The sequence below is a fragment of the Haliotis asinina genome, chromosome 7, assembly GCF_037392515.1.
Source record: "Haliotis asinina isolate JCU_RB_2024 chromosome 7, JCU_Hal_asi_v2, whole genome shotgun sequence".
NCBI lineage: Eukaryota > Metazoa > Mollusca > Gastropoda > Lepetellida > Haliotidae > Haliotis > Haliotis asinina.
In genome coordinates, this window is record NC_090286.1 from 31,092,836 (window position 1) to 31,115,494 (window position 22,659).

General features: G+C 36.7%; 1 protein-coding gene across 10 annotated transcripts; it reads right to left on the minus strand.

Moving 5' to 3' along the window:
• Positions 1–2,390: 2,390 nt before the first annotated feature.
• Positions 2,391–21,252, minus strand: LOC137290858 (cerebral cavernous malformations protein 2 homolog). 10 transcript variants are annotated; one of them, XM_067822018.1, is made up of 12 exons: positions 21,080–21,252; positions 13,505–13,660; positions 11,822–11,905; positions 11,425–11,523; positions 11,169–11,256; positions 10,475–10,521; positions 10,031–10,163; positions 8,539–8,584; positions 8,042–8,192; positions 6,674–6,812; positions 6,028–6,145; positions 2,391–5,394 (listed from the first exon to the last, which is right to left on the minus strand). In XM_067822018.1, exons 1-12 carry the CDS (start codon positions 21,107–21,109, stop codon positions 5,229–5,231), a joined length of 1,257 nt encoding a protein of 418 aa, XP_067678119.1. In that variant the 5' UTR covers positions 21,110–21,252; the 3' UTR covers positions 2,391–5,228. The 10 variants fall into 10 exon arrangements, with proteins under 10 accessions (XP_067678119.1, XP_067678116.1, XP_067678122.1 ...); XM_067822015.1 differs by having other exon boundaries at positions 8,539–8,596; XM_067822021.1 differs by lacking the exon at positions 21,080–21,252 and adding an exon at positions 17,735–17,838 and having other exon boundaries at positions 8,539–8,596.
• Between the last annotated feature and the right edge of the window lie 1,407 nt (positions 21,253–22,659).

Genomic DNA, 22,659 nt, shown 5'->3' on the forward strand with positions numbered 1-22,659 from the left:
TCAGTATATATCATTCTCTCTGCTGCTGTTTAAAGCTCATGTGGTTGACACCAAACATACACAAATGGACCACGCAGAAACTAGGGAAGATAAAAATACATGAAAACAAACTGAAAAAGATCTATTTATTAAGCATTTATATTGCTTGATACAGTGGATAGTTAGCAACATAAATTCCCTAATCACCAGACCATACCTTATGCACACATTTACACAAAACCACCTTGCACCTCTCTCTAATTATGCACAAGCTGATGACAAACATTAATGGTTCCTCCAAAGGTTAACAATGAACACTCACGCAATCTTATATGGCTTTCTGGAGTTTCGCTCCACCCCCACAATAGTTAATATGCATCACAAAACCTCATTAACCTAGACACTACTGTACACAGTGAGATTGCAGGAATTAACAAACTTATTGTCAATAGTTCACAAGCAGATGTTAAGTAAGGTTTCTGGATCAACGACGGTACCTCCATGGTATGTAAAATGACCAGTTATGAGGACTAAATTTCACTATTTTTGAATAGGTATTTTAGGCTTGGTATCTTTATTCCAACTATGATTTGTTTTAATTGGCATTATTAGAAGCTGGTGAGTAATAAAAGAGTAAGATTCTTTATAGATAGCAACTTCTTTATTACATATGATGCGACATTTTGGTATGGATCCTTATACCGTTGTCAAGCAAGAGTGAAGTAATACAGCACAGAACAGACTTATATATTGGATATTATCCAAAAACCACAAGGACTTCACCCAAAGAAAACTGGCAGAAGCAGTTCAAATCCGATGACACACGCCCTCAATCAACAGAGATCAGGGATATCTCATCGCAAATGCATACAATGAACTGATATAAATAACAGATTAGAGCTCACCAGTCATCATTACTAATTACCCTATCAGCCATGTATACTTTGTTTCGGCTACAGTCACCATTGGTTGTCGTTAATCCCCTTTGTTGTTATTGCTTTATCCCTGTTCATGTATATAAGTCTGTTCTGTGCTGTATTACTTCACTCTTGCCTGACAACGGTTTAAGGATCCATACCGAAATGTCGCATCATATGTAATAAAGAAGTTGTTATCCATGAAGAATCTTACTCTCTTTTATTCCAACTACTTTCGAAATACATGATTATTTACAGATCTCCGCCATACAGCTGGAATATTGAGAGAATGGTGTTAAACACCACTAAATTAACTGTGTAACATCAGTATTTTAAACTTAGTCATAATAATTTGTGGGCATGTCAAACCTCAGAGCACTTGAAGTACTTATGCAGATCCCCTAAGCTTCAACACCATGGTTGATAGTAATCAGTTCATACTGGCCTTGCTGCATCTGAATCCCTTGATATATACAAGAGACTCATCAGACTTAGTGACTACACAACACTCAATCAAGAATATTAGTTATCACCATTTGCTGTTTCACAGAGTAACAGCATGAATATCTTTAAACATAATTCAACTAAGGAAACAAATAGCCCTGAATTATTTTTCATGACCAGTTCTGTTAACTTTGCCGTTACTAGTATTCATAGAAAGTATTCAATGGATGGCAATGATTTGAGGTGGGTTTGTTTCAACTTGTTGATGGATAGTGCTCATCGGTGGACAAATGACAAGTTCAAACAATACTGACGTAAGTGAGTGAGTGAGTGAGTGAGTGAGTGTAGTTTTATGCCGCTTTTTAGCAATATTCCAGAAATATCACGGCAAGGGACACCAGAAAATGGGCTTCACACATTGTATCCATGTGGGGAATCGAACCCGGGTCTTTGACGTGACGGGCGAACGCTTTAACCACTAAGCTACCCCACCACCCACTGATGTAAGTACCACCACATCAAACCACTGATGAGTAAACATAGATAATGAAATGACACATAATAAATGAATTCAAGTTCAAACTTTGACCATTCTCATGTAGCCACAGATGAACATAAGGAAACAGTTGAGGGCTTTTTTGTAAATGAATGTCACTCAAATACAATCATGGGAAGGTAAAGATATTCATGCCATTAATATTATGTAAAGGTTCTATGTAGTTCTTGAAACCACTTCAACAGTTAAATGCTTTGAGCATCAATACAAAGCCTAGAATACTAGATATTTCACTTTAGTCTGTCATACAGACCCTGACACAAATATGTCCAAGAAAGCCCACACAAGTCTAGAAAATGTGTCACATCTAACTTTCCACAGCTTCAGGAAATGAAGAAAATCTCAGGGGTCCTTTTCGTTACATTTTATTTGTTTTTACAATGAGCTCTTTTTCTGAAAAATATATTCTTTTCAGAGACTAGCTGTTAGTCTAATATCGCTTATGTTACTGCATATCGTATCGTGTATTAGAAATGACACATTGTCATTCCGTGTTACATACTGTATACAGCATTATTCACATATCAAATCATAACCTACCCAGTGTATATTATCACATATCACATCCGATCATGCTTTATATCCTTCATATCAATAGGCTTCCTCTCATATAACGTCTTCTTGACATAAACAAGACACAATATATATGTCTGCAGATATACAATAGCGTAACATTACTGAGAAGATAGTGAGACATTTCTTCCTTATAAGAAAGGATAAAAAAGAAGAGAGGCTCAATAAGCACATGTATACAAGTATAAACTGTGTTGATGAAACTAAGTAGATAAAAAAAATATACAATGCTTATGTACAAATATGATTGATATCATGCACTGTTTGATAGCATGCATTAATGTGGTTGATATCATGCATCAATGTTAAAGATAAAAGAAGCACAGCTCTAATAACAATGTCAACAAAGCAGTATGCATGTGTATCATGATCTGTAAATGACTATATCCAACACTTAAACACATCACACACAAACCCACCCGTCTTTCATCAGATACCTTCAGATACTGTGCAAGACAGCCATCTGTCTGTTGGTCTACAGCTAGTAAACCTTGTTGGGCTAGGAAATCTGAAATCTCTTTTGCCCGAATGACTAGTGAATATTTACTGGTGATTTGTTCCTTGCTGCGTAGATCTCAGTGAACCTAAATCTCAAGCTACTGAATTTTGATGTTGGCCAGTAACTTTCAAGGCCAGCTTGATCAAAAATACTGATCCTTGGTCAGCAAGTTTTTGAAATTATTTCACACATAGCTTTCAGATTAACACCATGCTGATGCAGACAATTTCACATTGATCTCTGTCCAATCTTTTCCAAAGACTTCTCTGATAGATTTGTATCTTTTTAGTGTATCTTCCTTAAACTAAGGACAAATACAAGCCAGTTTCATGAGACTAGTTAACTAGTCTCCCTTTGGACTAGTAGCTTATGTCTGACTGATGCATAAATTATCACCTTGGATGGCAAAACTAGATCAATAGATTTATCAATAGATCTGAGCCGCACAATGAATACGTTATCACATCCCATGTATCCCATTAAATCTGACTTTAAGTTTATATACATTGCATGTGTTGTCTTAGACAAATCATTAATGAATATGTATATGTACAGTAAACAACATGAGCAGGTATTAACATGTAATCTATATGCAATGGTTGCATAATTGTGACATCATGATTCAAGTTCACTATCTTTCAATAAACTGTAACATTTAAAAAAATATTCTTCGAACAAATATGACTCAACAGACAATACAGATTGTGTTACTGGGTTTCAGAAAATATATTACGATGTAACAAAAAGATCCTTGTAGGCTATACTTTCCCAATTTAGAAAAAAGTATTCATAAAAAATTTATACTTTTGGGGTTGACGAGTATACCACAACAACAATATAAGTAAACTTAGTCTCAGTACTTTTCGTTTCACTCCATTACTGAGCCTAACAAACCCAGTAGGAGGTCGTGTCAGGTAACCCTTGAGATTGACCAATCAGAAGACAGTGAGTAAACAGTTGCTGAAAAAAAGTATTTTTGTCAATATTCAAGGAAGAAGCTAATGGTAACCATGTCATCAGAAAGCCATAAGCACATATACTGCAAGTCAAATGCCCATGTTTTAAGGGACTTTCATTTATTGAGGTATCAGTGTCAGTGACTAGCAAATATTTTAAGTCTCGCCAAGTCGTTGTCTGATTGGTTAAATCAATTCAGCCTTCTCGCATTTGATTGGATGCTCATAGGTCGTTCAAAGGTTACCTGAAGCAACCTCCTACCAGGTTCTGATAGACTCAGTAGAGGAGTATAACGAAAAAAACTGAGATTAAGTTTACTTAGACTGACCACAACAACTTCTTAAGTAAATCAAGCATCAATAAAGCATTCATTTTGATTCTAAAGGTATTTTTGAAACACCTGTATCTTTGAATGTCATGAGAAGTTTGGACATCTCTGTCTGGTAGATCTGCAACATTTTTGGAAACCCTGATTGAAATTTTACATTAAATTATACAGGCACTGTCAGTGGTAAAGCCTCCTTTGGGGATTAATAAGGCACAGGGACTTGCCCCAAGCTTCAATTACTAAATGCTTTAAAAGAGCTTAAGTACTTTTCTTCCCAACACTCAGCATGGACAAAAGAAATCTTTCTATTTTTTGTATGCAATTGCACCTTTACATGACATTGGTTACAAGCGAGATGAGCCCACTTGTGCTAGTTGTCTGAGGCACTGCAGTTTGTGGAGTTACACTCCTTAGGTGTGCTGGAAACCTGGTATTAAGCGCCTTGGCCTAGATTTTCAAAGCTATCTTAGCACTAAGAAAGCTTAGAAAATCTAGGCCTTGGATTCCAGTGACTCAAGCTATAAGCAGAGATGGTCCTTAACAGGTATGAAGTGGCATTCACACAGCACACTAAAGTTTGATGGCAGATGTTGTTAAAATTTTAAAATGTCAATGTCAAAACTTTCATGGTATTTTGAGCACCATGTCTCTATCTGTATGGTCACGTGACAATTTCGTTGACTGCGAATTGTTCTTCCTGAACAACGAAGTTTGATGACTCTGAAAGTTTGATGGAAAAGTTGGTGAGAATAGAGACCAATCCTATTTATTGATAATGGTTTGAAAAGTCAGAAATTGCTGTTAATGGCAAGTTGTTCGAATGTTCACACTCTCAAATTTGAGTTTGACAGCATGTGTTGTCAAACTTTAGTTTGCCATGTGAAGGTCGCTTTAAGTCCTACATCTCAAGAACACCGGAATATTCTGGATTTCACCACCAGAATGAACCTGATCAAACACAAAATGAAAGGCATGTCAATAATTATCAATCCCATGCATGAAGTTTTCAGGGTTGGTTTCCACATCAACGCTGGCATCAAGACGGGCGATGTGATCTGTGACCATGTTGAGAATTTGCTCCACGTCATCAATGTTGCCATTGCTGATGGTACTTGCTGTTGACAGCTCACTGACTGATCTTCTGCTGGAACAAACACATCATGTCTGAAGTCAAATGGAAAATTTAAAAACTTGAAAATTCTTTTAAAAATATTTCAGCAGTAAGAATTCATTCATGTGCTCCTATACTAGTATAAAAAACAATGCTAAGCCCTAAGAACCCATATTGTATCTTAGCCTTATATCATATGTAGGTCCCATCAGTAGGTCACAGCACTTTCTGAGACCTTAGTACTTCTGGTCTCATGATTGTCAGTTGACAGTAAGGAACTGATAAACCTTGTAGCCAGAAATAACAAATTTCCGATCTGACCATCCCCAAATTAGCCATATTTGGCAGGCGCCCTATTTGGAACCAAAACTGGTTCCGAAGTATATGCTTGTCGCTAGATACTGTATCTTGTACTTTAAGTAAGCTGGACCCTGTCTCACACATTGCAAGTTAGCATGAAAAAAGAAGGCAAGGAACCAGCATAGTCCGGAAGTAACGTCTAGAGAGACTTACAGAACCTGTCGCCCCAACACCCATGCATGTAGGACAAGCTGACTTTAAAATGTTTTTAGGGTTGCGGTACTTTGTAAAGTTTAACAGTCTCCTCCCTATTCCAATGCATGAACTGCATGCTACATAGACGCCAATAATTATTACGTGTACATTCTTGTGTTACTCCTGGAGCTGGAGAGCGTTCCATTCTCAGGGATGCTGATGCCATTCTTTCTGAGGAAGTCCACAAACTGACCATAGTCCGCAGACGGGATGAAAGGACTCATTTCTAGAAAATCAACATTCAGTGTTCATTACTATGACTACACTGATACAAAGTCAAGCCAGTAACGTAACACAGAAAATGAGGATTATTAGGAAGCGAGTGGCTTCCTAATAGTCACTGGATTGACAATTCACTGCAATGGAATAAAAAGTAACTTATCATCAGGCATGCAAGCTCATCCTCAGTCTTCATCTTAGTCACAATAGCGCAACAGCATCATTCATAAGATAGTTAAAAACACATTACAGGTGGAAGTGATTGAACGTTGTTTCAGGTCACTGTCAGATATTGTCCTGGACCACAACCTACGAGTCTCACGGTAATAAGCCATGATTATATATATTGAAAATCAGAACCAGCAAAAATTGTGGTGCCATGTTTAGTGAACGAGCATGTTCAAGGTGGTCAAATGGTTTCTAAGAAGATCTACAAAACATATGAAGGAAGATTTTTCAACACCAAGCTATTTCAAAAATGAGTCAGATGAGTATCTACATATAGATATGTGAGCTGAACTAAAATAACACTTACCTGCCAACAAATGTTTTCTATCTGGACCATAAAGTTGCAGCACTTGTTCACAGAATTCTCCAATTGGCAATTCATTATGCCAGTCCCGCAGAAGTTCAGCAAAATGGCGCAATTCATCCGGATTCAGTTTTTGATGCAGCTGAAATATTTCATGTGATGGTCAAACAAAAGCAAGAAAGCATTCTGCATCCTCATAACATCAGTTTACACTAATTAAATTATTTGAAGCTCTCCTTGTTCCTCTATGTTCCATGAAGACACTGTTCCAGTTCTACAAAGAGACCTCAGTGTCATAAGCTTAAGGTATGGGAGTTACAATCATCTTAGCACTAAGATCAGTTCCTGGTTCCTCAAAGTGATCGTAGCACTACGACAGACATAAGTCTATGTTAAAGTATGGGAGTTACAATCATCTTAGCGCTAAGATCAGGGCCCCGTTCCTCAAAGCAATCGTAGCACTATGACAGACGTAAGTCTATGTTATGGTATGGGACTATGATCATCTTAGCGCTACAATCGCTTTGACGAACAGCCCAGTGTCCACTTGCACAAAGCGATTTTAGCAATACAATGGTTCTAACTCCCATTCTCCAACAGAGACTTTAGATAGTCATGGCACTATGATCGCTTGGTGCAAGTGGGCACAAGGCCCTATTTCAGAAAGACTGCTACAGCATAGGGGGTACAACAGCCATAGCACAGCTTGGAGAATGGGACCATGGTGAGAAAAAACATCATTGCTGTCTATCAAATTTTGTTACATCATCAGATTGTTTCGTATAGTCACATTCCAACATTATTATTCACTCACATATAGTGCAATGTTTTATGATAAGCAGTAACGTAAAGTAGTTGTCAAATATTTTAAACATCATTTCAGTCAGTTTAATGATGTGAGGAAAGCCTGAACACCTGACACACATTGTAGATGTTCATTTGGGTCAAATCCAAGGAATGGGACAGGGATCAGGGCAAACGAATCCAGCAATCATCACAGCTAAGATTTCAAAACCTGGACCTTGATTTTCAAAGCTCCCTTAGCGCTAAGATAGTAATACTTGCCATGCATTAACATTAACTTATGACTATCTTAGCGCTAAAAGAGCTTTGAAAATGTAGGCCATGGACTGTAGTGACTCACATATGCAAGCGTGGTTAAATAAAAACCTTCTGCATGTGACCTTTCAGTGAGCAAGGACTGCCTTTGTTGTCAGTGTGGAATTTAGAAGTGGAGATGGACAATATAAGGGCAAATATCTGTTTCTTCCATGCAGCAAATATCAAAGTGGAAAGAATGAAATTTGTTACGATTTAGTGCAGAGAGAAAGAAAAGAGCCACCTAAGGAGATATAATGAGAACATACTAACTTTAAACATGTAGTCTTTGACCAGATCTGTGGGGATGCTGACATCACTTCCCCTCGTACTGTTCTCACTCGGCACCCGCTCTTGTCCACGTGGTGATCGTCTAGGGATGGAATCTTGACGAGTTTGCAGATCTAGGTTTGATGATGTTAAACTGAAAGAAATACCAACACAATATATGAAAAATAAAATTCGTCTCAGCACTTCAATCATTTCGGTTCAGATGTAATCTCAAGGACAAGAAATAAACACACAGCATTTCTAATGTTCATAAATATCTAACATTCAAAGTGTTTAACCCATTAATATACATGAAAACTGTGCAAACATATGGGGCAGCTTAAGGTTAGGCAAATCTTCATTTCAGCTGCCTGTGTATACTTGATCATGTCCTAAACCCTCGAGTGTAAGAATAAATATGTTGGTATCCATTTACTTTTTGTTATGCATAATTAACACAAGACAAAAGCATGCATAATTTGAACTTGACAGAAACTTACAATGAAGGGCGTGCACCATGTCCGAAGGGAAAGACTGTAGTCGACTCTGAAATTGTTTCTATGAGATAAAAAAACTATTAACAGTAACTGTTCTTCAATATTGATACAAGCAATGCAGAATGATATTAAAACAGTGACCTTGTTCAGTGAGTGAGTGAGTTGGGTTTTACACTGCACTCAGCAATATTCCAACTATATGGCGGCGATCTGTAAATAATCGAGTCTGGACCAGACAATCCACTAATCAACAACATGGGCATCGATCTGCGCAATTGGGAACCGATGACATGGGTCAACCAAGTCAGTGAGTCTGACCACCCTATCCCATTAGTTGCCTCTTACGACAAGCATAGTCGCCTTTTATGGCAAGCATTGGTTGCTGGAGGCCTACTCTACCCCGGACCTTCATGGCTTGAACTTGTTCAGAAGGACTGGCCACCCTGAGATATAAGGTAGGAGTAAACAACATGTATTGAATGCTGCTCTGTAACCTATTTCATTTATGCTGCAGCACTTTAACCTTTGATCACAAGGTCACCAAAATGTGACTTGAAATGAGTATTTTCTCCATTTTAGTCACATTTCAGCTATATCTGCTTCATATGTTGAAGCTGTATGGGGAATTAAGCCAATGTTCCTGTGTAATGACAAAATGGCTGAACCACTTGGTCACCCCATATCCCCATTTCAGTTTTCAGCACTGTGGATATTCCTTGTTAGAATAGGGCGGTGGGGTAGCCTAGTGGTTAAAGTGTTCGCTCGTCACACCAAAGACCAGGGTACGATTCCCTACATGGGTAAAATGTGTGAAGCTCATTTTCTGGTGTCCCACCCCCCCCCCCCACCCCCTTACCCCCAGTAATATTGCTGAAATATTGCTAAAAAGCGTCATAAAACTAAACCCACTCACTCACTCACCTTGTAAGAATATCCCCAGCAACATCTGCTGGTTATTAGAAGTATCCAAAATAGATGAGGCAATTAGCGACATAACTTGAATGATTGCCACTGAACCTCCAAAACATGGATGAGTATACATGATATCAATGTCCTGTTTGTCTGTTCTATATCTAATATTTACAGGCCACTGTCACATGGCTTTGGTATTGCAGCAAGTGACATTCAGTAACACATACTAAAATAACAATCAGAGTATAATCTGTTTCAAAGTACTTACGATAAGAGAGAGAAGAAACTAACCAACAATTTCTGAATGTTTATTATCTAAAAGCCAGTCCCTAGATTTTCAAAGCTCTCTAAGCCCCAACACAGTCATAAGTAAATGTTAATGTATGGCATCTTAGCGCTAAGAGAGCTTCGAAAATCTAGGCCCAGAATGATAGATTGCAGAGCATTTGAAGGCAAAAGATCTCAATTCAGCCATACCAAACTTACATCTGCGTTTCGAAATACATGTTCTACAAATATAACGTCAAATTTGGCCTATTGCCACATCAGAATACAGGTAAAATGTGACAAATGTGACACATACCGCCAGTTGATCCGCTGTGAGAGACGCTGGTCGTGGTTCCAGGGATTCGAGAATCCAGCAGCTGCATGGTGGCCTCTGTATACACCAACTGGAAACACTGGCCAATCAGAGCACACAGTTCCTCTGCTGCTTGCTGATGACAACCAATCAGAAGACAGTATGTCAGTTGGATACCTTACTACCTTATGTGTCAGGGTCCATAACCGAAAGCATGCCACACAACTCTGTAGAACTGCTTACATAACTTAGACATGTTTGTTTACATTGAAACATACCATTTGCATTCTAGAAATATGTTTCATGGCAAACAGTGTACTGTACAGAATCATCAGGAATACCAAAGAAAAGGGCTGGCACCTTTCTGTTAAGAAATCTGCTATTCAGCTGACTTTCAGTCACAGAACCACAGATTCAAAATCCTAAACTAGTACACTTATGTCTTACCTTTGTATCACAGTAGAGAACAGACAAACTACACTCCTCAAGAGTTCCTAAAAGAAAGAACAATGTAAGCGGTATATTGACAGAACAAATTGTGTATTATGTCATCATCAACAATATTCCAGCTAAATTAAGGCGACATGTAAATAACTGAAGATGCCAGATGAATTGGCAGTTAATATGAGCATCATTTCACACAATATACCGCATCTTGCAAATTCTGTTGCCTCTTTTTAAATAGCTTATGCAATATTAACACTGTTACCCATTCTATTTTCTGTATATATGTACTTTCCTAAAATGGTTTTGTTGACATGATAATGTTAAGCAACATTGCTAACAAGTATTACTTTAAATATTAACACCCAAAGTATCTTTCTCAAATACCAACATTGAGTGCATTAACTGTTTTTAGCTCATTTTGAAAAGGATCTCAATGAAAAAAGACATGAGGCAACACTTTAACCTTTTCTTAATGCTTTATTTTTTTTTAATTCACCACAATGTCTTAATTAAGTATGTACTACGTTATTTCTTTTTCCAAGCACATATTGTCTTTAGCTCTGGGTGCTGAGTACCTGTCCTAACCAGGGGTAATCAGTCTGACTGCAAAAGTTTGTGATTGCTGCCTAGTCTTCATCTAATATGATTTTGCAACAGAAAGCAGGGATAAGAAATGTGTTACAACACAACCTACCGTGTTTGAGTGCAAGAATATGCTGCCCATCATCCTTTATGTAACACACAGCTGCAATCTCATGCATTGGTATCCGTAGCAACAGATCCTGGAGAAGGGAGATAACTCTTTCAAAACAGTTGAATACTTTACTAACATATTTGTATACCAGGTTAAAACAGCAGAAAATTTAAAAATAAACATCATAGTTTATTATGATACATGATGGTACATATGATGAACATGGCAAAGACATTTCTAAGACGTTTAATAATACCTCTGACTGGTTGTATCTGCTGATCTTGATGTTGTTGACACTAAGGCTGAAGATGGCTTCATGCTCGTATCCAACTTTTGGTGGGATGAAGCCTTGTTTCTGAAATGACAAATGACATCCACAAAACTATTTCTTTGACTGACTGGCCAATGATATCTCCAAGCTGTTTGTATTGACATGATAGCAAGATATTGGTATAAGGGTCGAACATTAAATGTGTACAAAGTTCAGTTGTTATAATGGTTCCAATACAGGACCCACTATGTTTCCATGGTAAACCAAGATGATAATAAGCAATTTAAAAATGAGATTTTGAAACATTTTAAGGTGTTTCCCCTATCCCCCATTGCTAAATGGCAGTGCTACTTCAGAGTAAAAAAAGTCTTAAAAGTCTCACCTTTCCCTTGTCGATAACTCGGAGGACATCAGTTCGGTTTGTGATGTCGATGTCAGCCACCACTCCATCAATCATCCCTGCATACTATAAGACAAGATGAAAGGTTCATATAATAACTGAATGAAACAAATAATGGTCAGGCCACAAAATAATATACCAGATTATGGACCATTTATAATTAATGGCTATGGTGTGATGTGGGAGGTTGATGATGATTTTAATGGGAGGATAATTTATGGAGGTTATATGCTTAATATCAGAATGTCAAGAAATTGAATTTGATATCATTTTGTTGAAAAATCTGTCCAAAATCTTTCACGTAATGAAAAGTCAGCATGGCATTTGTTTGATAAGTGGCAACCCCCTGTGGTACTGTCTGTAAAAAGTAATATGTCAAAAAAAGGTCTCTTAAAAAAAGTAAATTGTTTACTTATATTATTTAATATGTGTTTTTTTCATAAAGATACTTCAATATAGATATGAAATAAAGCAGGAAAATCAGTTTTCAAGGCAATATGTAGGATTTGACACATTAATTAAATCCTAAACAAGAGTAATCCGAATATGACATATTCCCCCCACCCCACATATTTGCAAGGACAAATCATCTGATGTTTTTTAAGATTAAGTTTGAAATTCCATATGTCTGTAAACAGCAAACGCCACCACATCAAGATCTGTCTCATATACCTGCCAGGACCTTTTGCAACAAATGTAACAAATGGTTTTCTAGTTGTGCTCCGGAAATGAAGCCCATCCCTCCGTTAGACTAAGACGAAAACGTTCCATGGAAAACAAATGAATATAAAAATGCAACGAATCTGTACATAACAAAAGGCACAACCATATGTTCAGATTATTATATCTACCAATTTTGGTCTAAAAATATTTAATGGTTTTTGAGTTATGCTCAATGCTTCTGTGGACAAAATATCATGGAGTATGATTAGAAGCTAGATAAAGGGAAATAGCTGTGTACAATGTTCACAATGGTTTTTCAAAGTTACAGGACATTGGGTCATGTAAGTTTCAGATGTCCGTCTGACCCACTGAAAATTCACAAGACCCACAGAATAAAGTTAACAAACATTTCAGATTTGACATTTCTTATAATTGGCATTGAAATTATTAACATTATGTGATAAAAAAACATAAGATTTCTAAACAGCAAACAAGTGTCAGATGCCGCAAATAACAGTTTCACACAAAGACATTGTGAAATATTCAGTCACACACTGGGGCTGGCAGGTTGGTGATTTCTATCTGACCACTGGTGAATCTGCCAAATTTGTCAGAGGGTCAGACGCTATTCGTGAACACTGTGTGTAACATAAAAACGAACTCCTACTGTCACAAACCACAGTATCCAATCTCTTTAAATAAATACAAAAATTAGTTTTCTGTTCAAGCCAGACAGTAAATACATAAACCTGGGGTTTAACAACATAGACTGACCAAATAGTTAGATTTGATTCTAACAAAAACAATGCATTATGCATGTTATTTACATAACGATAACTAAACCAAAGATGACAAAAACTACTACACAAATAATAACATTTTCTCCACTAGCAAACTGCAAAATTAAAACATGCTGCATTTTTATTACTAAAGAAATTGTTCTTTGAAGAGGAACCTGCATCTGTGCCCAAAACAGACTTTACATGACTGATCTGAACTCACCTTGACAACCTTCTCCACATTTTCCTCAATGAGATACTGAGGTTTCACATAGTAATCTGGAGGTTTGAGATCGTAGCTGTTGAGCACCCGTCGGCTATACATGCCCATCTCCTCGCGGGGACCCCGCCCGCGGTTCAGTTGGTTGCTGAAGAAGCCCTGGAAGAGCAACATTAACGTGCATGAATTGAGTTTAACTCAGCTTTCAAGTTAATGTCTGTGATTTGACAGTTAGATTCTAGGCTTATGAGACAGAAGAATAATTCAAGCGAGGGATGCTATAAATAGGCTTTGCACACTATACCCATTGGAGAATCTCACCCAGGTCTTCGGGGTGATGAATAAGCACTTTAACCACTATGCTACCCGGGCACTACTACAGTGATATGAACCATCATGAAATCAGAAACATGTGCTTTTCACATTTAATGTTTATTCTTTTTTTTCTCTTTTGATTGTTTTAATCAAGTTCATATGGTTTCAGGGTAAAAATTCCATAAATTAAAAGGCCCAAGTTGATGGCACTGTACATATTAATCACAGAGGTCTGATGAAAATCTATTTAGGCAGAGTAATCCTTGAAGGAAAAGCAATTCCAAATTTCTCTTTGTTAATCAGGGATTGGGAAAGGTAGGGCCATGTGTCATTTTTCACACTAGAATAAAAAATGTTCCATTAAAATTTTGAAGTTTACAATTGAAACAAGGAAAGTGGACCATTCTAATTTCAAGAAATGGCCCATAATCCTATAAATAGCCCATTTTCAAAGTTCTCTTTCCCAATCCCTGGTTAATCCCACTGTGATGTCAAAAAAAGGAGGGATTTAGGTATAGTCTGTATCAGGCTATTTGGCAATGGTATATATACTGAACCACAAAAGAAATGCTGCATTTCCAAACCAAATGCAAAATTTTTTGGAGCAAAATGGTGGTTTTATTAATATTGTATTGTTTTGTTAACATGGTTTTCAATCCAAATTGACCGTTGTTACCAAAATTAGTGTGCTTTCTGATGAAAAAGCATACAACTAGACACACCTGAAAGGGCAGATGTGGTATATGGTTCTGTATGACATTTGTCAAAATGATAACGCACATGCATATCGTGACAACCTACCAATGAAATCAAGTCCCAAACTAGTCTGAACTTATGTTTGTTTTGACACAATCACCATGGCACAAATTACGGGGACCAGAGGAACAAGGTCTTCAGACTATCACAATTTGGCCAAACTGCTGATCATTTCAATGTTCATGCAAAGACAATCTACCAACTGCAAGAATGGTATGAGGTCAGTAACAGCATTCAAGACCACCCATGCATGTATGTCAAAGTCAAGACCAACAGACTGTGTGCAACCATCTGAAAAGTTGCTTCTGCAGAATGATGGAAACAGCATGAGAGACCATTGGGACTCACAACTGTCGAGACAGTGTGTCAACCTTTCTGCAGAAGAAACTTCTACTGTCAAAGACCATATTGTAGTCCTACTCATCACTGCCCAATACCGACTTCAGTGGGTAATCTGCATCGAAATGTTGAAGGGACAGGAACTGTTTTCGAATGAGTGTATTGTTGAAAGAGATTCAAGGGGTGATCCAAGCATCATGGTTTGGGGTGAAGTTGGTCTGAACCAGTTAGTTGACACTGTGGTGTTCCATAATCTTCGTCCAGGATGAGGAAATGACACAATAGCTGCTTGCCATATTGACAAAGTCACAAGACCCCACGTCGTACCACATTTTGTATGTTACAGAAATCACACCTCCCAGCAAGATAATGCTCATGTCCACACTGACAGAGCAACACTTGACTTTCTGAGACAACATGGCATCCAAACTACAATGGTCTGCACTCAGACCAGCTCAGATTTAAGTCTACTAGAACACCTTTGAACAAGATTCAAAGAAGACTGAATGACCTCTAACCAAGGCCCACATCTGTGGCTGGACTAAATTTGGCACCTCACAGAACATAGACCCAAGAGGCAATGGTTTTCATCAACTGGCTAATTCCTTCCAAATACAGATGATGCAACACTTTCATCAATGTCCATGGAGGCCATAAACAATGCAGACTTCAGAGTATCTTAATGATAGCATTTTTGGTGATTTTATTTGCGTGTACTCTATGTGTAATTCCCGCAAATGTGCTAACCATAATTGTCAAGTTTGAATTCAATCCTCTGTTTTTATTGTTACTGAGTGTGAATTAAAGTGTGTGTTTCAAGAAACCGCTATCAGTATGACATTTCTTTTGTGGTTCAGTATTCTGTAGTATAGTCAAGTTAACTACTTACTTATAAACATACACACTCATAAACTACATACTTAATTCATAAGACACAACTCAGCAAGACGCAAGTGTAATGAGTTTGAAATAATAATTTTTTAACATGCAAGTGATAGGCATCTAAAGAAATATCAGTATGTGTAACATCAATAACATGTCATCAACATATCTGGAATCACCAGTTTCTTTTCAGTTTTTTACATGTTCATCTTCAGACAAAACTGTTAATTGTCAATTAACAATAATACAGTTAAATGAGAGACACAATCAAGGAATTGCAGAACAGATTTTCTTCCATGCTAGGGATCATCTTTCAGGGTGAGCAATCTACTGTTAACATCTGTATTCTACTATAAATCAAATTTTGTCCACCCTGTGCATTTTCAGTGTACTGAACATCAACTGGAACATTAGCCATGACAATGAATGATGAATGTTTATCATATATATACATATATATATATATGTGTGTGTGTGGCAGTGACATTTATGTTCACCAATTTGTTCTCAAGGTGTCACCAGATATGCCTCTTACTTGTTCTGAAAAGTGCTCACAACTTTATTCATATTTGTGGTCACAGTGTCACCAGACTTACCTTGAACCTTGACTATTTTGTTGATATTTTGTTGTTTTGAGACAAGTGGGTACTGTGGGGGTATTTCTCTTCCTACAAAGGCTACTCTTGTCATGTCTTCCTACACATAACCTCTGTTCTAATACGGTCTTTTTATGGTGCAAGTGTTCCGGAGTCATGATTGGTTGCAATCAGATTTAGTTGGGCAATCAGCGACATTGTTTCAAAAGTGATCAACTACAAAGTAATTTCCGCATGCTTTGGGAAAACTAGAACCTCTTCCCCAGCACGATGTGCCAATGTTTCACCTAAAGTGAACCCAGTCATGTAATGGCAGATCAATGGCATCTCCACCCTTCTCAATGTCAACAGACAAACTAGCCATTAAATGACTTAAGTGTCACATCAACAAGAACATCATGTCGACTGATTCCTGTACTCTCTATTGCAAATTCGGCATTTCAGTTTAACATGAAATACCAAATCTATCCTTCTCACATTGATCAACTAACTCCATAGCGGCCAACATATTGGATCTTTATCAATGTAACATGTGATCAGATTGGATAGAAAGAAGGGAGATAATTTGAGTGAATGAGTGAGTGAGTTAATATTTAACGTCACATCGACAATGTCTCAGCCATATAGTGACGAGAGAGATAATTTGAGTTGCATTTTTGGTTGCTAGGGGATTTTACGAGAAAAAGGCAATATGGCTGCCATAGAACAGACTGGTTACCTAGGAAGATATGAAAGGAGTAACCTCTATGTTTAAGAAAAATTAATACTCTACATACCTATTTAGACATGGGGATCATAGCAATAGTGATTTAAATCACATACTTATTTTAAATGGTTTAGAATGATGATAAAAAACTGAAAACTTCACATCATTTCTTTATTGAATATTTTTATGTATTTTTTAATAGCCTGTACAAATAGTTGCACTTACTGTATTAATTTGTGAAAGATAGTTGTGATGTTAAAACTGAACCGGCGTTAGCTGGCAATACCACTACAAAATACATCATGTAATCTTTATATGATATGTCCAAACAAAACTAATCAACTTGCAAACATTTGTATCATTTCAATACACATGTAAATATGCTCAACATTAACTATGTTCTTTAAACAAACTGACATGAGAAAAAGTCAATAGAAAAATAAAATAGAAAAAGCATTGGTTTGGATGTCAACATACTCTGTACATAATACTGATATTAGTAGCAGCAACCAAAAGACTGCAATAAGAATTAACAACATAAACATTCAAATATTAAAAAATAAACAAAGCAAACAACTAACCACTAGTCAACAACATACTATTTTCATAAAACCAAATACCAAAAATGTCCACCCCTACCTGAATCACTATCCCCTATATTCCTCACCAGTTTATCCCACATACACACAATGCCACATGTTGTAGACACTGTTCACCAAGTTCCAAAAGTCTAGCTAATGTCTAGTGTAAACTGCCCCACCCAAAAGGAACAAAAGATTAGATAATAAATTTTCCCTACAAACACACTTTGTTCCCATCTGTCATCAAGCTCATACAACATTGGTGACAGGCAGGTTATAAGATGGGTGGAGTAATATGACCTGAATTTACTGGCAAGCATGTGGAACCCACCCTAATTCAGCCTGTGGAATTTCAAGATACAAATAGCATTTGTGTCAATGTTATGTTACACCATAATGTGTTGACTTAGTAAATACTTGGCAATGAGGGAGTTAACCAGTGCCTTAAACTGCTGGATTATTGTGGCATTGTCATTATTTGCTATGATTTGTCACATTAATAAGTCGATAGGAAGTTTTATCTTTTTCAGTCTGAGTGATTGCTAGAAGGTTATAGTCACATGACTTTATACAACCGGGTACTAATTTTCTGCTGGGTGAAGAGAGGCAGTTTTAACAAACAATAAATCTATACTCTCAAACTGTTAAACTCAATCAGTTTTTCATTATGCTCACACGACAATATGCATAACCAAGATTTCTGCCTGTTTTAAACAAATTCATAAATTACAAAAATAAACAAACTGATAGAACAGCAAATTCAGTACTAAGGTTCCCAAAATAACATATACAAAATAATAGATCAGAGAACAACCCACTAAATCAAAATTAATGTTATGAAACCAAACTGTTATGAGTAACAGTCAAAAAAACATATTTTACGCATTAAGAGCCCCAACGAAAAATATGTAGCCTCCTTCATTGATCTCCCCAATTAATAAAACCTGTTGTTATTAGGTGTTCACACAGTTACTTTTACTCAAGCAAGGCCTTTAACAAGCATGTCAGATCCTTTAGCAATATAACCAGATGATATTTCAAGTCCTATCACAATTATGGAATGGATACCTGTTCATTGTTTTGTGTGATTTTAACCTCTTCCTAATCAGCTCACCACTTTTTTGGGGTATTCCAATTAGCAGTCCTTTCAGATTTTAATTTGCTATGTTCTTGGGGTGCTAACTTTCTCAAATACTGCATATGATAACAACCAAATCATCCAAACCTGACAACCCTATCCATCTTTCATCACCAGCATATATGTTGAAAAAGACTGATTCTAACCTGGAATCCCCACAGTTCCAAACTTTCATCACCTCTTACAACATGCAGTGGGATGTAGAAGACACATTCTGAGGTTCAAAAGTCCATGAGCATGTTACTCAGTGGTCTAGATTAGCGTATGCGCAACACATTGCTTTCTTTGACATAAACTGATGGTTAACCAAAACGTTCTAAAAAGGTTTAAATATTTTATTTTATACAAAAAATCCAGACGTTGAAATATATGTCCGACATTTGACCATTACATTTAATAACAAGCCCCAAATTATGCAAACTAATGAGAGAAAAACCAGATACAAGAACATTTTTATGCAAAGCATCAACTTGGTGCCAACATGGTACCATGACTTCATTAACATGGCAAAAACTTAATGGGTTAATGTTACACTGTTTTCAACAACATTTTGGTCTATAGTATATATGGGGCACATGCACCTTAGCTTCCTATTGATACAATAAAAGACTCAGAATCCCTCATGACTTGATGAAATTGATAATTGAAACTTTGTGGCAAAGAACTTCCACACAGATAACACCTGCCATGTATGTAATGTAAAAAATTTGGTCTGTACATTGAAAACTGTCGGTGTTTGCCAAAATGGCATCAAAAGTTGAGTCATAGGATATTCGTAAAGGTAACTCATTTTAAATACTGTTCAGATGGTAGATGGAGCGAGAGTTGATGGAATGCAATGTTGCATTCATTCACCCATACTTATTAATTTCATTTATGATATTTTCTTCTGCATCATTGCTGACACGCTTCTTTCTTCTACAGAGATTGTTTGGAGGTGTTTGGGAGTTCTTTTGCTACTAAACAATGCTAAATGTTCTATCATGTGACTGTGTCACTATTAAACAAGACAACTTAAGAAGTAAAGGTATCACAGACTGGGTGATTATTTACAGACCGCTGCCAAGCAGTTGGAATGTTGATGAGTGAGGCATTAAACAATAAACAAACCAAACACACTGGCATGTTATGGAATTGTGATAAAACAGTGCAGTGTGAGTAGACAGTTATTTTGTATGATGTCAGCTGTCATCTGAACCCTGTCACTCAATAGGTCCAGTATTTTTAGCACAACAAAATGGAAATTATATATGACACATCAGAAAAGCGGAAGTAAATGCAATAGTATGTGACAATTTTGAAAGCATTTTCAAGGAGTACACTTATGGGAGTCAGCTTCCTGGTTATTCAAGTAGGTTGGTCATTTCCTTTGAACGTCTGCCATGAATGTTGTTGACGACAAGTGTCAGGACAATTTCTTTGTCATGTTCATTATAATTCCCAAATTTGAGTATTGGTTACCACTATCATCATTACTATCATGTCATTTTTAGAGGTTTCCTAATGTTAACCCTTGCTGAAGCTGAAAACCTTTGGGGTAATACATATCACCATCACTATTATGATTATAAGTGTTAAAAAATTCAGGATGCTCTGCCCTCGAGGTTTGCTAATGCAACATTTGCATATTTGGACGCCTTAATCATGTACATGTTTAGCATCACGGTTATAGCACAGACTGAAAATTTGACTTTCAAACTTGCATAATTGACTTTCCTACTTGAGTACTGGATGATGATTTTCCCCATAAAAATCATCACCTCTTCCTACCCCACCTACCCAAGCAATAGATTATGAATGGTTCATAAAATGATAAATATAAGATAAGAATGCATTTTTTTCACTCTTATAACTTATTACTACACAACTACCCATTCATAGTTGTCTAACAAGTTTAGAGGCCATTCTTTAAATGACCACTTCTCATTGAAAAAGCAACAGAACCAATCTGAAACACTGAGTTGTTATAAAACATCTAACTGAAATTAAAAAAAAAGAATTTTGATGGTTGACAGGCCTGCCCTAGTTACACTGGGGAAAAAACATTGGAAACTATTTATGACGGAATTATCGTAACGCCAACGATCGGGTGTTTCGTTCTGTCCCGTTCGGTTCATAGCCTGAGCTCTTAAAAACGTTACTTTGATGTAATACACAAGGACATTTTCTACTGCGTTCATTTTCACAAATTATGGTTGACAACAGAACAGCTGATTGCTACGTGTTTCTACAAATTTACTCCAAATTTATAACATCGCTTCTAACCTTTTTTCTTGCTCGTGGATCGTCTTCCATTGCACAATTGCCAACATTTTAGATAAAAGCACAACCTGAAAAGTGAAAGCTGCAGATCTCAGCTGTCACAAAAAGAATTTCCCAAACTTTCTACCAAAACAACCTCCGCCATATTGCATGGTCGGCTGTCATTTTCCGGAAGCATGCGATCATTTAGAGTTATCTCCCTTGATTTTCTCAGTTTGTCAACAGTTAAAATGAATTTTTGTTGTTGATATTTCTGTTGTTTTGATGTTCAGTTTTCGACGAATGTCTCTCTATCTGTGCATTGTGTTGTATTTTGGGTCTAATATATCATAAATGCCTGCACACAACATGTTAGAAACCCCCATGAAAAAAACATACAATTCCATTTTCACATATTTTAAGAGGCTAATTAAAGTTTCATCGACTCCTAACAAAATTTAACGAAACAATCAAGATTTCAAACGTCATAGTTTGCAATATAACGAATCACTTAACATTGCTGTGTGGGCATCTTGTCATATAACTTACGAAAATGAAACTATTAAATTAATGCCAAATTAAGAATGTAACAAAACAATTGAAAGATTTACTGTCAGCTAATAATCTGGGTTTAGGGTCATATTCTTAAAGCTTCTAAGAATTTTCTTAGTTTTTAACTAAAGTTTCCTTGAGAATTCTTAAGTTTAGGAAAAATTCATAGTCTCTCTCCTAACCCTAACTAAGAAAATATCCTAGCTAAAAATGTTCTTACAAGAAGAAATCCTAAAGCATGATGGGATCGTATGTACCGTACAAGTGGTGTGCGAATGATGTTGCGGAAAACCCCAAGTCAAGACAGCAGTGTCATAATAACTTCCTTGTGTGAAAGTTTGTGTTTCCATGAACCGCAATATTGGATAACTTAAGATTTTTCTTAACGAGTTAGGTGTCCTCATGAGGTTTCTTAAAGTTAAGAAATAAACTAAGAACAAAATGACTTGTCTAAGTATTTTGTTACAAGTTAGGAACGTTGTTATGGAAACTAAGAATTCTTAGTGGATTTAAGAATTCTTATCTCTTAAGAATATTCTTAGAAGCTTTATGAATACCACCCCTGGGTTTTGGACAGTAAAGAAAATTCAGATATTTTTCATGCGTCATTATCTTTACATTTCTGATAAAATCCAGATAATAAAGCAAATATGTCCTTATGTATTGTGCATGAATGCATAATTGTGGAATATTTCCACTTGTACTTCAGTGACACTGTTCATTCTTGGAATCTTTATTGATACTGTCTTTTACAGGCATGAACTGTCTTTTACAGGCATGAACTGTCTTTTACAGGCATGAAGCAACTCAACAATTATAAGTTCATATATAATCTAATGAGTTATGTAGCTTTACATTCCAAAGAAATCCATGGAGAATTTCAAATTCAAAAGCTTAAATGAAGACATTAGTTTAGACCTGCTCAGAGGATATTTTTCCAGTGATATTTTTAGCAGTCACATATTATCATGTGGCTGTCAACTTTGTGCATGCTTTTTAACCCTCACTTGCACCTGACTGTCACCAGACAGACAAGTCACTGACAGATTTCA

What these genes read in the sequence shown, in the direction of transcription:
- LOC137290858 (XM_067822013.1), bottom strand. Translation starts at nt 21,109, where the DNA reads ATGGAAGACGATCCACGAGCAAGAAAAAAG. An exon ending in TCAAAGACTACATGTTTAAA is followed by an intron (nt 6,813 to 8,041) that starts GTTAGTATGTTC and finishes GAAATATTTCAG; the next exon opens with CTGCATCAAAAACTGAATCC. An exon ending in AGTAACACAAGAATGTACAC is followed by an intron (nt 5,398 to 6,021) that starts GTAATAATTATT and finishes TGTTTGTTCCAG; the next exon opens with CAGAAGATCAGTCAGTGAGC.